Genomic DNA, 22607 nt, shown 5'->3' with positions numbered 1-22607 from the left:
CTCCTATTGAAGTCAATGCGAGTCGACCGAACGATGTTCGGAAGCATTGTAATCGGTGTGTTGGACTCGCAGAACCCCATTCGGTTGGAAACGATTCTGAAACCGATTCAGTTGTAAGAGTTTCTGACCAACATCATAGTCGGGCCCTAAAAGGGTATCATTCAATAATCCTACTCCAATTTATGCCAATTTGAGGAAGGTGTTGGGCACTAAAGGGGTGAAATGTACTATTACCACTCAAATCCAACCATATTGGAGGAAAGTGTTTGATATTAAAAGGGTACCATATGACAATCCCATTCCAGTCTAAGGACATTCGAAAAAGGTGTTGGATGCTAAAGATGTGACATTTACAATATCCATTGATAGGAAAGTAGGATCTGCTTCTATGTTTACCCTAACTTTTTGCTTGATGTAATGTTGTTTCCGACTAGTCTGACAGGGATCCTGCTAATCAGGACCCCAGTCTCTCTGCGTTCTTCCCTAAATTTTAATGGTAAATACTTAGGTACATCCCAGATTGGATGCTGGGGTACACTTCTCAGACCCTAGTATATGGTACTAAGGTATCCAGGGCATAGACACCCCACAGATCCCCCATAGGCTGAAGCATTTATTGTGCCACCTATGGGATACCATTCAAACTATCTCTACAGGCCTGCCATTGCAGCCTGTGTAAGCTTGTGCTAGCACCATGTATAAAAGATATAGGTTTCCCTATGTCTAAGGTCACTGCACTTAAACCTAAAAGTCACCCCTACAGCAGGCCTTTTCAATCCTGAAGGCATGGTGCTTGGTTTTAAGTGTGAAGGTCCTCCTGCATGAGCAGGACACCCCAACAGCCTTCGGAGTCCATTTTCTCAGGTTGTGAGACAGCCATATAACAGGGGGGCCTGCATCATTACGCAATGACCATCTTGAACCTGGCTGTACCGAACCCTGTCATGCTTGGTATCAAACATGTTGGAATCATACCCCCACACTGTAAGATTCCAAACACTGGTAAATCCCTCCGTTAGGTACCAGTCTTCTAGACATGGACAGCACAACATGGCTGCTGCCAACCAGAGACAGGGGAAGGCAGAATGACAGGCATTCGGTCACAGGGAGGTGTAACCACCTCCCAGACAGGGTTTAGTGTATTGGGGTAAGGTATGAGAGCTTGCCAGCACCACATAGTCCGCGTGCAGAGCACATTTGGTGCCCTCCATGCATAGTCCAGCTCAAGCCAGCTTTGGTGTGAAACTGGACAAAGGACAGTGGAGTATCCTCCCCTTTGTCCAGCCCCTCCTTATAGAGGGGTTCCTAAATCATCCCAACCCTTACATTAGGATATTTCAGGGCTTACCTGTAGGTGGGTCCCTAGATTCATCGTGGGACACGATACAATTCAGACACCACTTCAACTTTGACCGTCTGGGCACCCTGGACTCCGCTGGACTTCCCTCTAGGCATTAAGGCTGAAACCGGAAGGACGCCTGCTGCTCCTGATCTCTTCGCCCTACTCGTCTGCTGCAATGTCCGAACCTGAGCTCCATACAGGAACCCGTCCAGGGCCTGGGGACATCCAAGACACCTGAAGGAATCTCCCTTGAAGTGAAGGAGTCACTTCCCTGCATCTGCAGGCACCGCAACCAAGCTGGCTGGTCTACTTACAGACTCCAAAAGGCTCTGCAAAACATGTGGTGGTTCTTCACATCCCTCAAGGCCTGCCCTGTCCTCTCACCAAGTTTGAGGCCAGTATCCATCGTCGGAGCTGCAGGAACCGAACCCCTGTGCACCACATCGACTTGCCATTGCAATCGCTTGCTGACTTCCTTCCACCAAGATCGTTGGGCTCCAAGTAGCCCCAACCCCAAGCATCTCCAGTGACCAGAATCTTTGACCACACTGCATTCCTTGCAGCGTCGGCCTGCTTCTTTGGTAGCTGCTCGAGGTCCTCCTGTGGCCTCCAGTGCCTCATGCCTGTGTGTCCTGTCAAAGGTCACATTTGAATTCTTTTGGGCTTTCCTGATTGCTCTGGACCTGCCCTGACTCCCCTGCTTGTGGTGAGTCTCCTGGACCTTGCTGGTCCCAACATTGCACCTTTTTCTACACCTTCGTTGGTTGCCGTTGTCAAGGCTTGTTGGTGCTCCTGCCGGACACCGACCCCTCAACTCTTGACATCCAACGTGGGACAGCTTGTTTATGGCTCCTGGTCCTTCACATCATCGCCTGTTACACAAAGCTGCAGTTTCAAGGTCACCGTCAGTTCTTCTACAACCCCTGATATCAGTAGATATTCGTCTTCCGTGCCACCTGATCACTCCTGAGTGGCATAAACTCTGTCCCCTCTGCTTGCAGGTTCTTCACATCTTCAATCCACCTTTGAGTTTCACCGGACAATTTTACCTTCTCCAGCAGCAGCATCGTTCTTAAGTCTCCCGTCGAGTTTGACAACGGTATCACTTCACACCTATGCACATGGCTTCTCTGAAGCAGTTATCCTGGTTCCTAAGGTATCCATGAGTGGAGTGGCTCTCTATTCTCTTGTCCTCCACTGAGTTTCTTCAGGGTCCACTGGGAAGGGTCCTCTTTCTTTAAAATTGTAACTGTGCCTTACACATTGATTTGTACGGAGAACACAGTTGTGTTCCTACACTTGCCACGACCCCCATGGGGCTCCTAGATACTCACCTTGGAAGGTTCCTTGGGTCCCCAGCACTTTTACATCCTCTGGCTATTGTCTTGACTCGAGTCATTGTTCGCATACCACTATTTTAGTATATGTTTGGTGTCCCCATGGGGACCACTGTGTATTCTGTGGTACTTACCTGTTTCTATTGCAAAGTATTGTGTGCATTGTGTATATCTACGACTTGGAGATATCTGTATGTGTTAGTGAGTGTCTTATAATAAAAACATATTATTATAAATACACTGTGTGGTTCTTTTTCACTTACTCTATACCTATAAGATTGTGTTCTGGTAAAACAAGCTGCTTTACACTCCTTCTGGACTAAGCCTGAAGGCTGCTCTCCACAGCTACCACTTCAAGAGCTTTCTAAGACCACTAAATTCTTAATGAGGGTTGTCTGGATCAGTGCAATGTGTCCACTTACATAAGCGTACATCATATACTGAGCCAGCCTCTCACACCATTTCAACATAAAATGTTTTAGAGAAAGTAATACAAAATTAACAAGTTTAAAAAAACAATAAATACTATATAATCATACACATTTTTTAAATATATTGTTGAATATAATTTTATCTAAAAACAATCTAACCTAAACTACAAACCAATATATAGTTAAACCCGATTGGTCGCACACTAAGAGAGGTACTAGACCTGATTATGTTTTTAGCAGCTTACACAGCAACCCCACTCTCATTTTCCTACTCCCTGCTGACGAGAGGCAACTACCTCGAAACACGTGTCCAGGGATGGCACACGCCACGCATACTTGCACGCACTCTTGAGCATAGGTGTATCCGCCGACGCTGACCTTCAGGGACCATTTTCATTGGGGGAACACGACTGGTAGGTGTAGCAGTGTGCGACCAATCTGATGTAACTTTATATTCAGGCTCCCTTGAGCCGGTGGAGTCGACGGACTCATGGTTACGCACCTGCGCGCTAAGAGAGGTACTAGACCTGATTATGTTTTTAGCAGCTTACACAGCAACCCCACTCTCATTTTCCTACTCCCTGCTGACGAGAGGCAACTACCTCGAAACACGTGTCCAGGGATGGCACACGCCACGCATACTTGCACGCACTCTTGAGCATAGGTGTATCCGCCGACGCTGACCTTCAGGGACCATTTTCATTGGGGGAACACGACTGGTAGGTGTAGCAGTGTGCGACCAATCTGATGTAACTTTATATTCAGGCTCCCTTGAGCCGGTGGAGTCGACGGACTCATGGTTACGCACCTGCGCGCTAAGAGAGGTACTAGACCTGATTATGTTTTTAGCAGCTTACACAGCAACCCCACTCTCATTTTCCTACTCCCTGCTGACGAGAGGCAACTACCTCGAAACACGTGTCCAGGGATGGCACACGCCACGCATACTTGCACGCACTCTTGAGCATAGGTGTATCCGCCGACGCTGACCTTCAGGGACCATTTTCATTGGGGGAACACGACTGGTAGGTGTAGCAGTGTGCGACCAATCTGATGTAACTTTATATTCAGGCTCCCTTGAGCCGGTGGAGTCGACGGACTCATGGTTACGCACCTGCGCGCTAAGAGAGGTACTAGACCTGATTATGTTTTTAGCAGCTTACACAGCAACCCCACTCTCATTTTCCTACTCCCTGCTGACGAGAGGCAACTACCTCGAAACACGTGTCCAGGGATGGCACACGCCACGCATACTTGCACGCACTCTTGAGCATAGGTGTATCCGCCGACGCTGACCTTCAGGGACCATTTTCATTGGGGGAACACGACTGGTAGGTGTAGCAGTGTGCGACCAATCTGATGTAACTTTATATTCAGGCTCCCTTGAGCCGGTGGAGTCGACGGACTCATGGTTACGCACCTGCGCGCTAAGAGAGGTACTAGACCTGATTATGTTTTTAGCAGCTTACACAGCAACCCCACTCTCATTTTCCTACTCCCTGCTGACGAGAGGCAACTACCTCGAAACACGTGTCCAGGGATGGCACACGCCACGCATACTTGCACGCACTCTTGAGCATAGGTGTATCCGCCGACGCTGACCTTCAGGGACCATTTTCATTGGGGGAACACGACTGGTAGGTGTAGCAGTGTGCGACCAATCTGATGTAACTTTATATTCAGGCTCCCTTGAGCCGGTGGAGTCGACGGACTCATGGTTACGCACCTGCGCGCTAAGAGAGGTACTAGACCTGATTATGTTTTTAGCAGCTTACACAGCAACCCCACTCTCATTTTCCTACTCCCTGCTGACGAGAGGCAACTACCTCGAAACACGTGTCCAGGGATGGCACACGCCACGCATACTTGCACGCACTCTTGAGCATAGGTGTATCCGCCGACGCTGACCTTCAGGGACCATTTTCATTGGGGGAACACGACTGGTAGGTGTAGCAGTGTGCGACCAATCTGATGTAACTTTATATTCAGGCTCCCTTGAGCCGGTGGAGTCGACGGACTCATGGTTACGCACCTGCGCGCTAAGAGAGGTACTAGACCTGATTATGTTTTTAGCAGCTTACACAGCAACCCCACTCTCATTTTCCTACTCCCTGCTGACGAGAGGCAACTACCTCGAAACACGTGTCCAGGGATGGCACACGCCACGCATACTTGCACGCACTCTTGAGCATAGGTGTATCCGCCGACGCTGACCTTCAGGGACCATTTTCATTGGGGGAACACGACTGGTAGGTGTAGCAGTGTGCGACCAATCTGATGTAACTTTATATTCAGGCTCCCTTGAGCCGGTGGAGTCGACGGACTCATGGTTACGCACCTGCGCGCTAAGAGAGGTACTAGACCTGATTATGTTTTTAGCAGCTTACACAGCAACCCCACTCTCATTTTCCTACTCCCTGCTGACGAGAGGCAACTACCTCGAAACACGTGTCCAGGGATGGCACACGCCACGCATACTTGCACGCACTCTTGAGCATAGGTGTATCCGCCGACGCTGACCTTCAGGGACCATTTTCATTGGGGGAACACGACTGGTAGGTGTAGCAGTGTGCGACCAATCTGATGTAACTTTATATTCAGGCTCCCTTGAGCCGGTGGAGTCGACGGACTCATGGTTACGCACCTGCGCGCTAAGAGAGGTACTAGACCTGATTATGTTTTTAGCAGCTTACACAGCAACCCCACTCTCATTTTCCTACTCCCTGCTGACGAGAGGCAACTACCTCGAAACACGTGTCCGGGGATGGCACACGCCACGCATACTTGCACGCACTCTTGAGCATAGGTGTATCCGCCGACGCTGACCTTCAGGGACCATTTTCATTGGGGGAACACGACAGGTAGGTGTAGCAGTGTGCGACCAATCTGATGTAACTTTATATTCAGGCTCCCTTGAGCCGGTGGAGTCGACGGACTCATGGTTACGCACCTGCGCGCTAAGAGAGGTACTAGACCTGATTATGTTTTTAGCAGCTTACACAGCAACCCCACTCTCATTTTCCTACTCCCTGCTGACGAGAGGCAACTACCTCGAAACACGTGTCCAGGGATGGCACACGCCACGCATACTTGCACGCACTCTTGAGCATAGGTGTATCCGCCGACGCTGACCTTCAGGGACCATTTTCATTGGGGGAACACGACTGGTAGGTGTAGCAGTGTGCGACCAATCTGATGTAACTTTATATTCAGGCTCCCTTGAGCCGTTGGAGTCGACGGACTCATGGTTACGCACCTGCGCGCTAAGAGAGGTACTAGACCTGATTATGTTTTTAGCAGCTTACACAGCAACCCCACTCTCATTTTCCTACTCCCTGCTGACGAGAGGCAACTACCTCGAAACACGTGTCCAGGGATGGCACACGCCACGCATACTTGCACGCACTCTTGAGCATAGGTGTATCCGCCGACGCTGACCTTCAGGGACCATTTTCATTGGGGGAACACGACTGGTAGGTGTAGCAGTGTGCGACCAATCTGATGTAACTTTATATTCAGGCTCCCTTGAGCCGGTGGAGTCGACGGACTCATGGTTACGCACCTGCGCGCTAAGAGAGGTACTAGACCTGATTATGTTTTTAGCAGCTTACACAGCAACCCCACTCTCATTTTCCTACTCCCTGCTGACGAGAGGCAACTACCTCGAAACACGTGTCCAGGGATGGCACACGCCACGCATACTTGCACGCACTCTTGAGCATAGGTGTATCCGCCGACGCTGACCTTCAGGGACCATTTTCATTGGGGGAACACGACTGGTAGGTGTAGCAGTGTGCGACCAATCTGATGTAACTTTATATTCAGGCTCCCTTGAGCCGGTGGAGTCGACGGACTCATGGTTACGCACCTGCGCGCTAAGAGAGGTACTAGACCTGATTATGTTTTTAGCAGCTTACACAGCAACCCCACTCTCATTTTCCTACTCCCTGCTGACGAGAGGCAACTACCTCGAAACACGTGTCCAGGGATGGCACACGCCACGCATACTTGCACGCACTCTTGAGCATAGGTGTATCCGCCGATGCTGACCTTCAGGGACCATTTTCATTGGGGGAACACGACTGGTAGGTGTAGCAGTGTGCGACCAATCTGATGTAACTTTATATTCAGGCTCCCTTGAGCCGGTGGAGTCGACGGACTCATGGTTACGTACCTGCGCGCTAAGAGAGGTACTAGACCTGATTATGTTTTTAGCAGCTTACACAGCAACCCCACTCTCATTTTCCTACTCCCTGCTGACGAGAGGCAACTACCTCGAAACACGTGTCCAGGGATGGCACACGCCACGCATACTTGCACGCACTCTTGAGCATAGGTGTATCCGCCGACGCTGACCTTCAGGGACCATTTTCATTGGGGGAACACGACTGGTAGGTGTAGCAGTGTGCGACCAATCTGATGTAACTTTATATTCAGGCTCCCTTGAGCCGGTGGAGTCGACGGACTCATGGTTACGCACCTGCGCGCTAAGAGAGGTACTAGACCTGATTATGTTTTTAGCAGCTTACACAGCAACCCCACTCTCATTTTCCTACTCCCTGCTGACGAGAGGCAACTACCTCGAAACACGTGTCCAGGGATGGCACACGCCACGCATACTTGCACGCACTCTTGAGCATAGGTGTATCCGCCGACGCTGACCTTCAGGGACCATTTTCATTGGGGGAACACGACTGGTAGGTGTAGCAGTGTGCGACCAATCTGATGTAACTTTATATTCAGGCTCCCTTGAGCCGGTGGAGTCGACGGACTCATGGTTACGCACCTGCGCGCTAAGAGAGGTACTAGACCTGATTATGTTTTTAGCAGCTTACACAGCAACCCCACTCTCATTTTCCTACTCCCTGCTGACGAGAGGCAACTACCTCGAAACACGTGTCCAGGGATGGCACACGCCACGCATACTTGCACGCACTCTTGAGCATAGGTGTATCCGCCGACGCTGACCTTCAGGGACCATTTTCATTGGGGGAACACGACTGGTAGGTGTAGCAGTGTGCGACCAATCTGATGTAACTTTATATTCAGGCTCCCTTGAGCCGGTGGAGTCGACGGACTCATGGTTACGCACCTGCGCGCTAAGAGAGGTACTAGACCTGATTATGTTTTTAGCAGCTTACACAGCAACCCCACTCTCATTTTCCTACTCCCTGCTGACAAGAGGCAACTACCTCGAAACACGTGTCCAGGGATGGCACACGCCACGCATACTTGCACGCACTCTTGAGCATAGGTGTATCCGCCGACGCTGACCTTCAGGGACCATTTTCATTGGGGGAACACGACTGGTAGGTGTAGCAGTGTGCGACCAATCTGATGTAACTTTATATTCAGGCTCCCTTGAGCCGGTGGAGTCGACGGACTCATGGTTACGCACCTGCGCGCTAAGAGAGGTACTAGACCTGATTATGTTTTTAGCAGCTTACACAGCAACCCCACTCTCATTTTCCTACTCCCTGCTGACGAGAGGCAACTACCTCGAAACACGTGTCCAGGGATGGCACACGCCACGCATACTTGCACGCACTCTTGAGCATAGGTGTATCCGCCGACGCTGACCTTCAGGGACCATTTTCATTGGGGGAACACGACTGGTAGGTGTAGCAGTGTGCGACCAATCTGATGTAACTTTATATTCAGGCTCCCTTGAGCCGGTGGAGTCGACGGACTCATGGTTACGCACCTGCGCGCTAAGAGAGGTACTAGACCTGATTATGTTTTTAGCAGCTTACACAGCAACCCCACTCTCATTTTCCTACTCCCTGCTGACGAGAGGCAACTACCTCGAAACACGTGTCCAGGGATGGCACACGCCACGCATACTTGCACGCACTCTTGAGCATAGGTGTATCCGCCGACGCTGACCTTCAGGGACCATTTTCATTGGGGGAACACGACTGGTAGGTGTAGCAGTGTGCGACCAATCTGATGTAACTTTATATTCAGGCTCCCTTGAGCCGGTGGAGTCGACGGACTCATGGTTACGCACCTGCGCGCTAAGAGAGGTACTAGACCTGATTATGTTTTTAGCAGCTTACACAGCAACCCCACTCTCATTTTCCTACTCCCTGCTGACGAGAGGCAACTACCTCGAAACACGTGTCCAGGGATGGCACACGCCACGCATACTTGCACGCACTCTTGAGCATAGGTGTATCCGCCGACGCTGACCTTCAGGGACCATTTTCATTGGGGGAACACGACTGGTAGGTGTAGCAGTGTGCGACCAATCTGATGTAACTTTATATTCAGGCTCCCTTGAGCCGGTGGAGTCGACGGACTCATGGTTACGCACCTGCGCGCTAAGAGAGGTACTAGACCTGATTATGTTTTTAGCAGCTTACACAGCAACCCCACTCTCATTTTCCTACTCCCTGCTGACGAGAGGCAACTACCTCGAAACACGTGTCCAGGGATGGCACACGCCACGCATACTTGCACGCACTCTTGAGCATAGGTGTATCCGCCGACGCTGACCTTCAGGGACCATTTTCATTGGGGGAACACGACTGGTAGGTGTAGCAGTGTGCGACCAATCTGATGTAACTTTATATTCAGGCTCCCTTGAGCCGGTGGAGTCGACGGACTCATGGTTACGCACCTGCGCGCTAAGAGAGGTACTAGACCTGATTATGTTTTTAGCAGCTTACACAGCAACCCCACTCTCATTTTCCTACTCCCTGCTGACGAGAGGCAACTACCTCGAAACACGTGTCCAGGGATGGCACACGCCACGCATACTTGCACGCACTCTTGAGCATAGGTGTATCCGCCGACGCTGACCTTCAGGGACCATTTTCATTGGGGGAACACGACTGGTAGGTGTAGCAGTGTGCGACCAATCTGATGTTACAAACCAATATATGCAAACCAATAAATCAAATTGAAACAAATTCATTTAACTTTCATTTATGAATGTAGGGATGATGTTCTAGGTCACAGGCAAATAGATGGCAAATGCCTGCTGTCTTGCTTTTTTATCTCCAGTCTGATGGGGGCTTGGCTGTGTGTGTGCTGAACACCACCTTAAATGGTAAGCATGTCTGCAAGTGGGGAATGCTGGTCAGGATGGCTTTGTAGATGCAGCTGAATTTGAAGATGGTGCTGGCTGACAAGGGAATCCAATAGAGTTTCACTGGGATGATGTTGATACAATCATATTTCTTCTAGCTGTGGATGTGATGTGCTGTGAGCTGTAGGATGCCTTTAAAGGGTGCCAGTGTGGAATGCCAGAGGGCATGGAGCAAGGTGTTACTGCTACCAGATGCAAGAGTGACAGGGCTTTAACATTTGGTGAAAGTTAGTGTTTGAAGCCATCAAAATTCAAATCATTGAGCCAAGTTTGCACTGTTTCTTGATTGCTGTTCTTGGCAATTGCAGGAATTCTTCTTTGCAGGGATGGGCTTTATGTACGTTCTGGACATTCAGGTCTGGATGAGAAGTTGGCTGTGTTTTTACGGTGTTGAATGTTTGAAGCAGAAGAGATTTTCAGGTAAAGGTATATATCATATATGATGAGAAGTTACATATCACGGGGCCACCCTCTCTGGGGTGCTCACAAGACACAGAGCTGTCAGTTCTGGTGAGAAAGCAGAAGCCTTTATGCACCTTCAATGTGAACTGCTCAGAAACTGACTTTCCTCTGCACTTGGGTCACCAGCTCATTTTGTTCGATGTGATGTAGGTAAAACTTGTGTGTGGGGAGGAAATAATTTCTCCACTCCATTGCCTTATGCGTACAAAAGGCATCAATATGGGAGCAAACTGGGAAACTCTAACTTTTTCAGCTGAACATCTCCTTACTAACCTATGCCCCTCCCCTCAAACAATTCTCCTCAACTTTACCCCACTTTCCCTAAACCATGACAACCCTCAACTCTGTCATAAGTTATTAATGCATCCTAGTGTTCTTCTTTTACCAATCCATATACTTGTGTCCGCTGCCTGCCCTTGGGCCAGGTCCACCTCATTCACTCCTTTTTTTTCCTCACTTTTTTCTTTCTTCTTCTGTCCTCCCTTTCTCGCGCTTAACCATCTCTCTTACTTTTGCCCCTTAAGCACCACCAGAAAAAGCCTTCCGTCATGTGTTATTTCCCACCACTCTCATCCTGCAAATCTCGCTCATCCATTCCTCTACTTATACTGTAAGCGTTTCCAAATAACATTTGTTATAAAGCAATGGAAAGGCAGACCGAGAATGACAGAACAATGCTTGGCATTCAAACTATTTCCCAATACCCGAACACCCCTCTACTCTTTGATCTGCAAAATCCAGTCATTTTCCTATTGACCTTTCTCTATCCTAATAATCCTTGCCAGTTTCCAGGCAACTCCTCACACCCGCCTAGGCAGAATTCTCCATCAGCAGAACATGGTCCCCTCCCAAATGTCCTTCAAACTCCCCAAATCCTTCTTCATCAACTTAACTTTGGGTACGGGACTCTGTTGTAAAGAGGTGATAGTTGGAGGAAGAGGAAATAGCTTTGGTCTTTCCCAGAGATGATCCTTCAGTGTATTTGTTTTTATTCAAGGGAAGGCACTGCTTTCAGGGCTTACAGAAGTCCATACTTCTCGAATATCAAGCACGCCCTACACAGAAATGTTCAAACTCATATTAATCCAATTAAAATAACTCTTCAAAACCCTTTTACAACAGTTAACCTCCTTCAAATAGCTGCTACTATACAATTATCTTGTTGTTGTCATCTTGAATCTCTCTAGCTGGGCCTCTAATCTCCCATCTCTGAGACAATGGTGTCTCAGGCCCAGTTTCTCAAACTACCTTATGTGCAGAAATGGTTGACACTGCTATTTGAGCTTTTCTCCTGCAAATTGGAGGCCTATAAAGCGCCTTCTGATCAATCGAAATCCACAACTGAGGCTATTCATCAAATCAATGCATTTAAATAATGTAAATTATATTAGGTTCCACAGGAAGACAGAGAGTGGTTACGTTTTCAAACCATAAAGGATTATAAAAAGGTTAAAATGGTAACAGATTCAAAATCATCAAATTAATGACAATCAATAATCAATATATGAATGTATTTGTTAATATAAAATTCAAAGTAATTAAAGGCATTTAAGCAAGAGGCAGAATTATCATAAAGTGGCCTTAAAAGTAACGTTTAAGTGAATCAGTTTTTCCCAATAAGAGAGAAATTACTCTACTCTAAGCTGCCTCAAAAGTGGACAAAGTATGTCTGGAAATTTCTGAAAGGTTCTGAACTCTCATCTATATTGCACTAGCTTAAATCACACAATTCTAAAATTTGCTGCACCTGGTACAGAACACTTCCATCAGGTTAAACGATAAAGATACAATCTAGAGCTCATTGGTTTCTCGTGGTCCTTCACAATACAGATTCTCTAAGCATCCTTCAAATTTACACTAATCTGTAACAAAACAAGATACATGAGACCAGCCTGTACTCTGCAAATGTACTGTTGCAGCTAATTTGAACATTTTACAGTTATTACGTAAAAGAAAACAATTCAGATGAGAAGGAAAGCAGACACATCACATTTGTAAATTGTCATTGCAGCTTCTCCTAGAAATAAAAATACTCATGTGACATGAAAAAAGATGACTCTCAAAAGATAGCAAAACTATACACAGGCCTATATTGACTATAATCTATCTAAACATGAGTAATATACAGTTAATATAATTTGCGTTTTAACAAGTTAACATTGATAAAATGCAAAACTTTTAGGTGCTTATTACGATGTCGGGCGGACTTGCATCCGCCCGACACCATTGCGGGAAAGGAACCATCCGACCATGGGTCAGCGGTTCCACAATCCCAATTAGGATGCAACTGCACATAGGGCCAACTATGATGTCAGGAGGAAAGAATCTGATAAAAAGTCGCAGTTGAAGCGTAAACCGGACGGTCATTTCGACCGGCTCTCAGAGTATTCCTGTTGCTCGGAACCAAACCAAAACCCCTTTTGGACGGCGATTCCGCCATTGGGATTACAATGTCGGATTCCCACAGCCTTTCTGTGCTGGCCTTTCTGAGACAGAAAGGCTGTCAGAAAGTGACTCTGAGGCCCCTGGCAGGGACCCCTTGCCCCCTGCGCCCTACGGTTGGTGGCCCAGGGGGTGCCTAAGGAACCCCCTGTAAAACCCTGCACTGTGTGGCAGGCACCATGAGGTGCCTGCAACAGGGTGCAGGGTTTTAAACAGACACCCCATTTCCCCATGGGAGGTCGTGTTATGGCCAGTTTACAGCCGTAACACAAGCTCCCATAGGCAGCAATGGGAATATGTCCAAACAGTGTTCGGTAGCATCGTAATCCGGTGGTCGGAATGACAGATCGCCTGTAGGTCGATCCAGAGTCTGAGACGGTGTAGGTCGGAGGCAATTCCGAAAGACATCGTAATAGGCCCCATAGTGTGGTCAGAAACTTCAATCTTTCAATGGGAGCTTGAGCATTGGGCTGAAAATGCCTGCAGCACAAGCTCCCATTGAAAAATGGTATTTAGAAAACTTTCCTGCACCGTGTGGTTGGCATCTCATGGTGCCTGCCACATGGTGTAGGAATGTTGAGGAGGGTACCATAGGCATAATTTCCATTAATAGCAGTATTTAAAGACATTTTAAAGTATCAGAAAAAAATTGATTATGCTTACCCTTTTCAGTTCTGAAGCATCTTTTTTATTCTCAAATGAAGTTTCCCTTTCATTGCGGACCATGTTAATTGCATGTTCTACTAGGTCTACTGCTGTGAAGTGTAATGGGTTTTCTTCGTGAAAAGTCTGAAAATTAAGAATATAAAACACTAATAAATGCACAAATAATCTGTTTTTCTATCTTTCCATATATGTTTATGATCATTGGAATCATATTTTTTTTCTTAGAGCGAAACAAGTATCCAAGATTTTGCCAGGTTTATAAAGCATGAGGATACATTTAATTTTTTTTAAAAACATAGTATCAACAATTGGTTTCAGGAAAGTCAAACATAAAAGGTAGATTTGCACCATGATTGGATTAGCACAAGGCATGATCTATTTAGAATCGAGCCCAGAAGAACACTGTCTCGATAAGACATTTTGAGAATTTTAAGAGGGCAGCAGGTGCTTTGGCCAAGGCTGTGCACATTTTGGGGGTCATTGTCCTATTACAATATGTATTTACACATAAGAAGTATATTTGACCTGTTACTTACTAATACAGCTAACACAGCTACACATCTAGGTGATGCCTTGTCACTTTCCCAGGCATATGCTTCCCTAGTAACAAGCCGCTCCATCAATCATAAACCAAATGAGGAACACAGCTAACGTTTTGATCCCCGGGATTAGAAGAGCTTCTGAAAAATCTTAGGGTGACAGTTTGAGAGATATTACTAATTAGATATTTAGATGTTTGGCGAGTCTTGGAAGTAACAAGGCACATAGAAAGATAACCAACATGTCTGAGGTTTCTCTTTGTCACTTTTCACTGTGTCAGTATTTGAGAAAGTCTCCATGAGTACCTTGGGGATTCCAAATATTGTATTAACCATGACTTCTTTTCAGGATTTGATAGAACCGATAACAGTGCCATTTAATTGCATCAGAAATACATTTATCATGCCCGGCCATCCCTGATCAGAAGCAATACCCAATGCAATTTTTGTAATCACTGTAATACCCATGAAAAATCAACCATATTTGTCTGAATAATGAACTCTTTCATCTGAGATGTGCTGTACAGAAGATGATAAAGAGTGAGCCCCTGTTCCCTTTAAATTGTATGAATTGGTACTAACTGCCTGATCAAGTAATAATCATAATCGCAAAACACACATTAACATTTGGATTTCTAGATGCATATTCAGAGTCAGAGAAATAAAGTATGTCCCAGTGATAAAGAATGTAGACTTGGAGTTGTGAACCATTCTAGTAGTTTAGTAGTGAACCACCACTGAGAAATTGAAAGACTCTTGAAACAGGCCAAAGATGTGATGACTTTGTAGCAGGTTCCTTCTCACTGTTTCCCTTAATGGTTGGAACAGTAGAAATACCTTGATCTTATCAATTATTAATTAAATGGTCAAGAATGCTGCTGGTGGAATTTGAAACTTTGAGGCTTTATAAATGTAATATAATAAATGTAAATATAATTTATCATATACAAAATTATATAAGGGTTTTAGTAGGGAGTGGGACTGTAAGTGAGATGCACCACAGCTTATTAAAGAGAACATTGTAGCCAATATATGCGCTGGACACTGATGGTTCAGGTGCACTGAAATCAAATATTTCCTCTTTGCTAATATTAGACTCTTCAATGAATAGCAACATTTGAGAGGGGGTCTCACTGGGGTACTTTTTAACCGTTTTGTTTGGCATATATCTTTGCATGATATATTCAATGCCTTTTGGGTATTCAATTTGAGACAATATCTTGTGTCTGCATCTTGATTGTCAACAAATGCAGAGCTCTCTTTGCCTTAATATATACAGCTATCCCAAGTGCCAATGGTTTGTTTGGTAAGAGATGGAGAAAATAGCGGTTTCAACAATGCAGGGATTGACAGGGATAGACGAGGGCATGCTATTTATTTTGTGTGCAATTTTATCATAACAACAACAGCTGCCTCATACAGCTCATATACGGGCAATACCTGCCTGCTCCAATACATTTGATATTAATATCATACAGTGTGACTCTTACACAGACGAATACTCGTGCATGTTCAGCATTTCCCGCTCCATCAGAACTGTCTCTTGTCCTCAAGTACTCCATGAGAGGCCCCCAAATGTCCTTAGACCTCAATGGCTCTGGCAACTCCTTGTCATAAAGCTCCATGCTTTCTTTGCAGTACACCAAGTCCTTTATCCAATTCTCTAGCTTGGCTGCCAACTTACTCCCCCAGTGCACTGCCAATCTCCTCCCGGCCAACAGAAAGCTATTGTTATAAATTTACACACTCTACCTCTCGGGTGTTGAATGAGTCCAACAAACAGACCTGTGGGCTACAGTGTAGTGTGATGTCTGTCATGATCTGCATTTGTTGAACCACCAACTCCCAGAACCCACGTATCTGGTGACACTTCAATGCGAGGTACAGAAAGCCGGCTCCCAGTGTAAGTATTTGAAGTGAATTATATGCAAATTGCAGTTAGACGTTAACGACTCAGTCTGCCTGCAACATTACACCCACTCCTCCTGTATGATTTGGAGTTGGAGCTTCTCATTCCAGCGGTCAAAGCTGCGGTTGGGGTCCGTCAGAGTTTCATAGCCATTTTATATAATTTGTTAAAAAATGTATGCAGCGTGGGCTACCAAAGAGCACCTGTAGGGTATGTAGCGTCTGTGGTTCCTCTGGGAATGTGGGGTAGAGCTCCCTCACAGCCGCACGGAGTCTATGGTACATGAATGCAAACAGCAGTGTTTGGTTTCGTACATATTGTAAACAATCTGTCATGAGAAACCTGCCATGTCCCGCATTTTTTCTATACCTGTCTGCTGTAGTATATTCAACTCCCCCATCTCCTGCGTAACAGATAGGGCTCGATGGTGCGCTAATGGGAGCAGTGGGGCATATAGCTTGCCCGGCCGTCTTAGTGCAACTGATTGTGTTGATTTTGGTTCTGGGTATCCATAATTTATAGTGCGGTAGTATACTCAGCAGGGGGATCGGATGTGCAACCCTGTCCTCTACCGCTAGATACGGGGTGTATCAGTAGGAATTATACCAGTGTTAGAACTGGGGGTCTCTAGTTGGCTGAGGTAGGTGCCTTAGTCCAAAGAGAGACCCTTGCTTCTAAGTCAAGGAAACTAAGGACACCTTCACAGATAGCCCCTGCTCACCCCCTCGGTAACTTGGCATGAGCAGCCAAGCTTATCTTCAAGGCAAATGTGTGAAGTATTTGCAACCACGCTCTCAGCAACCCACTGATGACACCACAAATGGACTCCAGACGAGTTTCATAAAAAAATGATTATATGTTCTTAAACAAGATATACGATGTGATCACACAATAAAAATCCAACATATGCGTATTTGTAATATTTCACCTTGCCGGTTATTAGACCAGGAAGCCCTTGTAGGTTCTTGCAGTATTAATGAGCAATTCTCTATGATCCAATGCAGTGCTAATGCAATGCTAGGTAGTTCGTAATACAAGAATCAGGCACTTTGTAATGTCAAAATAATGCAGTTCGTTATGCAACAATCAGGCAGTTCGTTATGCAAAAATAATGCAATGCGTAATGCAACAATCTGGCAGTTCGTAATGCAAAAATAATGCAATGCGTAATGCAACAATTAGGCAGCTCATTATGCATAAATAATGCAATGCGTACTGCAACAATCAGGCAGTTCGTAATGCAAAAATAATGCAATGCGTAATGCAACAATAGTGTACTTCGGCACCGATCATGGTGCTCTGGCCGGTCTTTATGCCACTCTTACTGACTCACGATCACCTTCTGCCAAAATATGCCCCCAACATGGGTATGGTGGAAAACAAAGTACAGCTTCACACTCCTGCCCCGGTACTGCCAATCCTCAGCAAGTACGGGCCATGATACGAGCTTGATCTGAGGCTCGCGCTGGAAGAATGGGAAAGGCCTAGAGCGTTTCTCTCAGAGCCCGCATCCCGCACCCCGCCCCAGGCAGCAACACACGCACGCTCGCTGAGCGTTACCTGGGGGTACGACCTCACTCTCCTCTCCTCTCGACTTCGGCTTCCGATGCGACTTCGTTGATTTCGGGCAGTGGAACTCGGGCCCCCACGATGGGGATGGTTCGAGGTCCCTCCTTGGCAAAGGCAGGCTCGGCCCGGTGGCACAGCTCGTCTGGGGATGCCGGTCCGGGCTAATGGCATTGATGAAGGTCTCAGTCTGCAACAGGGCACACGCACATAGTGTCGCTGAGACTCACTTGAGCTCTGGGTGCCCACAATCACATGGCAGTCCTCACAAAGGTCTCAGGCTGTACGAAGCACACGCACACAGCGTCGCTGAGACTCACTTGAGCTTCGGGTGTACATGATCACAGGGCAATCCTCACGAAGGTCTCAGGCTGCTCAAAGCACATGCACCCAGCGTCGCTGAGACTCACTTAGATTCCAGGTGCACACGATCACAGGACAATCCTTATGAAGGTCTCAGGCTGCACAAAGCACACACACACAGTGTCGCTGAGACTCGCTTGGACTCCAGGTGCCCACGATCAGAGGGCAATTCTTACGAGGGTCTCAGGCTGCAAAAAGCACACACACACAGCGTCGCTGAGACACATCTGGAAACTTTTGTGTTCCTAAGTTTCAACAACAGGTAGCCAGCTCTCCTCAGGCCCTTGGGGATAAGTTACTTCAGGACACAGTACACAGCAAAGTCCTTTCAAGCAGGGGGACACAGCACACAGCAAAGTCCCTTTATCCTCTCCTTGGTTAAATCAGCAAACTGCAGGCCAGCCCCAGAACACACAGCAAGGGTCAGTCCTTTCGTCCAGCCTCTTCAGCTGTTTCTTCCTTGGCTGAGGTTCCTCTTGACCACAAAGTAGTTTCAATCCTTTACAGTCTTGAACAGTTTCATTCCAACGTTCAGGGGTTTCAGCTCTCATAGTTATACCCTTAAATGTCTTTGAAGTCTTTGTGTTCAGGGGGGCACTGACCCCTGTACAAACCAGTTCTGGGTGTCTCCCGGCCAGTGACACCTTCTTCCTTTAATAGTGGGGGTCTGGATCCTTAATCACTCCGCAGGAGATAAAGTCATTGTTTTATGGCAGCAACACAGGTCTCTTCACCTCCAGGGGCTACTCCTCCCCCCGACACTCCAGATTCAGGTCAGCTGGCTGCTGTCTCGCCTCCTCCCCTGGATCAAGACATTCCCCAGAGCCTATCGCTTTCAAATCCAGACAGTCAATCCACAACCAGTTAGAGGCACAGAGAAATGTTAGAACACAAAAAAACAGCCACTTCTAAAAGTGTGGTTTCTAAACACACAATGCAAAAACCACCTTCACATAGAGAAGTGGTATTAAATTGTGAGTTTAGGCATACTAAACTTCACCTCTGGATCTTAAGCCTATATGAAGACAGGCTGGAAACATATTACACAGCCTCCCCATTCTGTCCTATGGGCAAGATGACCTTTCAACAGTGAAAAACGAAATGGAGAGTATTAAAGTGTCAGGACATGGTACACACCTCAGTACATGTCCTACCTTCACATACACTGCACCCTGCCCAGGGGGGTACCTTGGATCTACCTTAGGGGTGTTTGATGTGCATAAAATGGGAAGGGTAAGGCCTGGCAAGTGGGTGTGTGGTAGCCTAAATGAAATATTATCAATCAGCACATATGATAGAGAAAATGTATTCGACAAAATAATACGAATAAGTGCAGCACGTAGACAGTCAGCATAGCCGCTGAGTGTCCGAAGAGGTGACGTTTTCTTTTATTGGTACAAACCACAGAAGGAAAATTGTCACTATTCATGCAATATATTCAGTAAAAATACAGAATTATGACACTTCAGTGGCCTAGCCTCAGCAAGTTACACAAGTATAGACTACTATGCCAATCAGAAGATGCAAACACTGCGTGTTACCTGCATGGTCTGAGATGCTGTGACTTGTTGCTGCCCACGTGATCTTTGTTTGTGACATTTTGGGACTGCCCAACATAATGCAATGTACCAGTAACGGTAATTTCTACAGAACTGATTTGCGACATCTGTTCTAGTACCAAGCACGTAGACTGTGCCACTTCCACATTATGTGTGTCCATACGCCTATGGCTAAGCTAGCGTCATGTACTGTCTGAAAGTGGTTCTTGAGAAAGCATTACGTTACAAAAGCATATTTACTTTCAGCATCTCCAGTAACTTTTAATTAATTATTTTGTGTCAACGTTCTACAGGTCTTTGAAGTAGATATTTGGTATCACATTATAAAGGCGGATTCTAAAGGTGCAATTGTCAGGAGAACATGGCAGTTTAACAAACTGCGTGCAGGCACTGCAGTGGCAGGCCTGAGTTTCCTCTTTAAGGCTACTGGGGTGGGTGGCAAAATTAGTGCTGCAGATCCACTAGTAGCATTTGTGTTACCAGCCCTGGCACACATAGTGCACTTTACTAGGGACTTTACTAGTAAAACAAATATACCAATCATGGACAACCAATTACCATTACACTTTACACAGGTGGCACTTACACTTTGACACTGACCAGCAGTGGCAAAGTGCCCAAAGCATCTAAGTTGGCAACACCATGTCAGATAAAAGGTCTAGGGGGAAGGCAAAACGTTTAGGGAACTTTAGCCAAAAAGGGCCAAGTCCAACAACCAGTAATGTGCAAAATTTGCTTGGGCGCATATGTAATACAAATATAGATCTGGCACACTTTGTAGTCCAAGGTGAGCGTTTCCCACTTAAGCCGTTGCTGCTTTCCCCCAGATAAGCTTTACCAGTTGGGAGCATATATTTTTAAATAGCTGGCTGGGTAATGCTATGGTAATGTTGATGAAGAGATAAAGAAACCTGGGAAGTATTACCATTTTTATAAGGGCGTTCCTGACTGCAAGTGACAGTGGCAAATGTACCCAGCTGCTCACTTCTTTTGCAAGCTTATCAAGTACCTTGTCGTAGTTCTCTCGTACTACCAAATCCGGGTCCGTATGTACCCATATTCCCAGATACTTGACTGGCTGTATCGACCATTCAAGAGGATACTCCATTTCATGCGGGGTTGTGCACTCAGTCAGGGGAATTACCGTGGATTTGTTGCAGTTTAGACTAAGCCCTGAAAACCGCTCAAAATGTGTATATTCGCGAAGGATTGTCACAAGGTATTGCTCCGGTTCTCGGATGAAGAGCACCATATCATTCGCATACAAGGAGAAATTGATGGGCCGTAATTTGAAACGTAATGCAGACTCCCTATGACGCTGTCTAATGATGCATGCCAGCGGCTCTAAAATCAAGGAGAACAACAGCGGCAACAGGGGGCAACTCTGCTGCCTGCCTCGATGAAAAGGTAGTGGTTCCGACGTAATACCATCTATTCGGACTCTCGCCACTGGGCCTGCATACAACATACCTACCTATTTTCGGAAACTTTCAGGTAGCCTCATTCTTTGCAATATTCTGAACATGTAACTCCACTCGATAGTGTCAAATGCTCTAGCCGCATCTAACATTATTGCTGCAGCCTTAAGGTCTAAATTGTACGCATGTTATACGAGGTAGATCTAGTCAGTATAAATCCCGATTGGTCGGGGAGTACCATAGCTTGCATCAGTGGCTGAAGCCCAAAGGCCAACAACTTTGCTAATATTTTCGCGTCCATATTCATTAGGGATAATGGCCGCTACGTCTCGCACCTTGTCGGGTCTTATCCTGTTTAAGCAGGGTACTTATCAGGGCCTCCCAAAGCGTAAGCGGTAGGTTACCTTTCTCACATGCCTCGCTATACATTTCTAACAGATAGGGGGATTAACAGATCAGCGAACTCTTTATAGAATTCACCGGTTAGTCCATCGAGGCCAGGTGCTTTTTAAGTTGGTAAGGCCTTTATGGCTGCACGGATCTCCGCCTCCCCAATTGGCTGATGTGGGAGCCGGCCTCGTGGCGTGGTCCTGTTTCCCCGCGCTAAGCCGCACGAGGTCCCATGCACATCGGGACTCCTCCATCTTGGATTGCACGTCACTCCACGTGACCACCTGTATGACCCTGCTCTACCCGGCCTCGGTCCCAGCGAGGCCCGACATCGAGACGCCAACCCCTGGCCCGGGGGATACCACGTGAGCCCTTCCCACTCCCGGCGGAGGGCAGTATCGATGGGACCCCCTACCGTCTCTCCACACCTAGGTGTGATCGCCCCACAGCTCTCTGGGGCCTGGCGCCTCTCCTGCTGGGCGTCTGGCCGCTCCCTACGCGGCCTCTCCGCCCCCTCCGGGCGCCAGGGTCCGGACATCAAAGGGCTCCCGTCCTATATCTGGAGCGACCCGACAACAGGGCAGTAGTTGTATCCTGGAGTCAAGAGCCCTGCTGATCGGATCGCGGCTGACCCTACGGAAGAAGACTCACCCTGAACCACCACTTGAGCCCTGCTGACGACGTCGCGGCTCCACCGTGCTTAAAGACCTTCACGAACCTTTGGGGCCCTGCTGACGCTGTCGCGGCCCGACCTTGTTGAACCTTACCACCAGAGCCCAGCTGACCTCGTCGCGGCTCGACCGAAGCGGATTTACCACCAGAGCCCTGCTGACTGTGTCGCGGCTCGACCTAAGCGGAACTACCATCCGAGCCCTGCAGACGCCGTTGCGGCTCTCCACGTCCGAGCCGCTCTGAGACCAGCATCCAAGGTCTTGCGCAGAGCCCTCCCGTACCTGGCTGGTACTAAGACTGTCCCGCTACCCTATCCTCTTAAACGAACATTGAGACTCTGATCGGATCCCTCGATCCCTCTGTAAATATTGCACGTATTACTGCCGATAAAGAATCTAATCTCGCAACTGCTATTGAG

General features: G+C 47.2%; 1 protein-coding gene across 1 annotated transcript in view; it reads right to left on the bottom strand.

The window, feature by feature from the left end:
- LOC146796252 (uncharacterized) overlaps positions 1-22607 on the bottom strand; it is a 336329-nt gene that overhangs the window by 234749 nt on the left and 78973 nt on the right. The window contains exon 7 of the mRNA XM_085631283.1: positions 13771-13896. Within this exon, the coding sequence (XP_085487409.1) occupies positions 13771-13896 (126 nt within the window). The remainder of the gene's footprint in view (positions 1-13770; positions 13897-22607) is intronic.

This window comes from Triturus cristatus, chromosome 10, assembly GCF_964204655.1.
Source record: "Triturus cristatus chromosome 10, aTriCri1.1, whole genome shotgun sequence".
Taxonomy (NCBI): Eukaryota; Metazoa; Chordata; class Amphibia; order Caudata; family Salamandridae; genus Triturus; species Triturus cristatus.
Note: the sequence above shows the minus strand (reverse complement) of the source record. Positions and strands in the feature narration are given on the sequence as shown.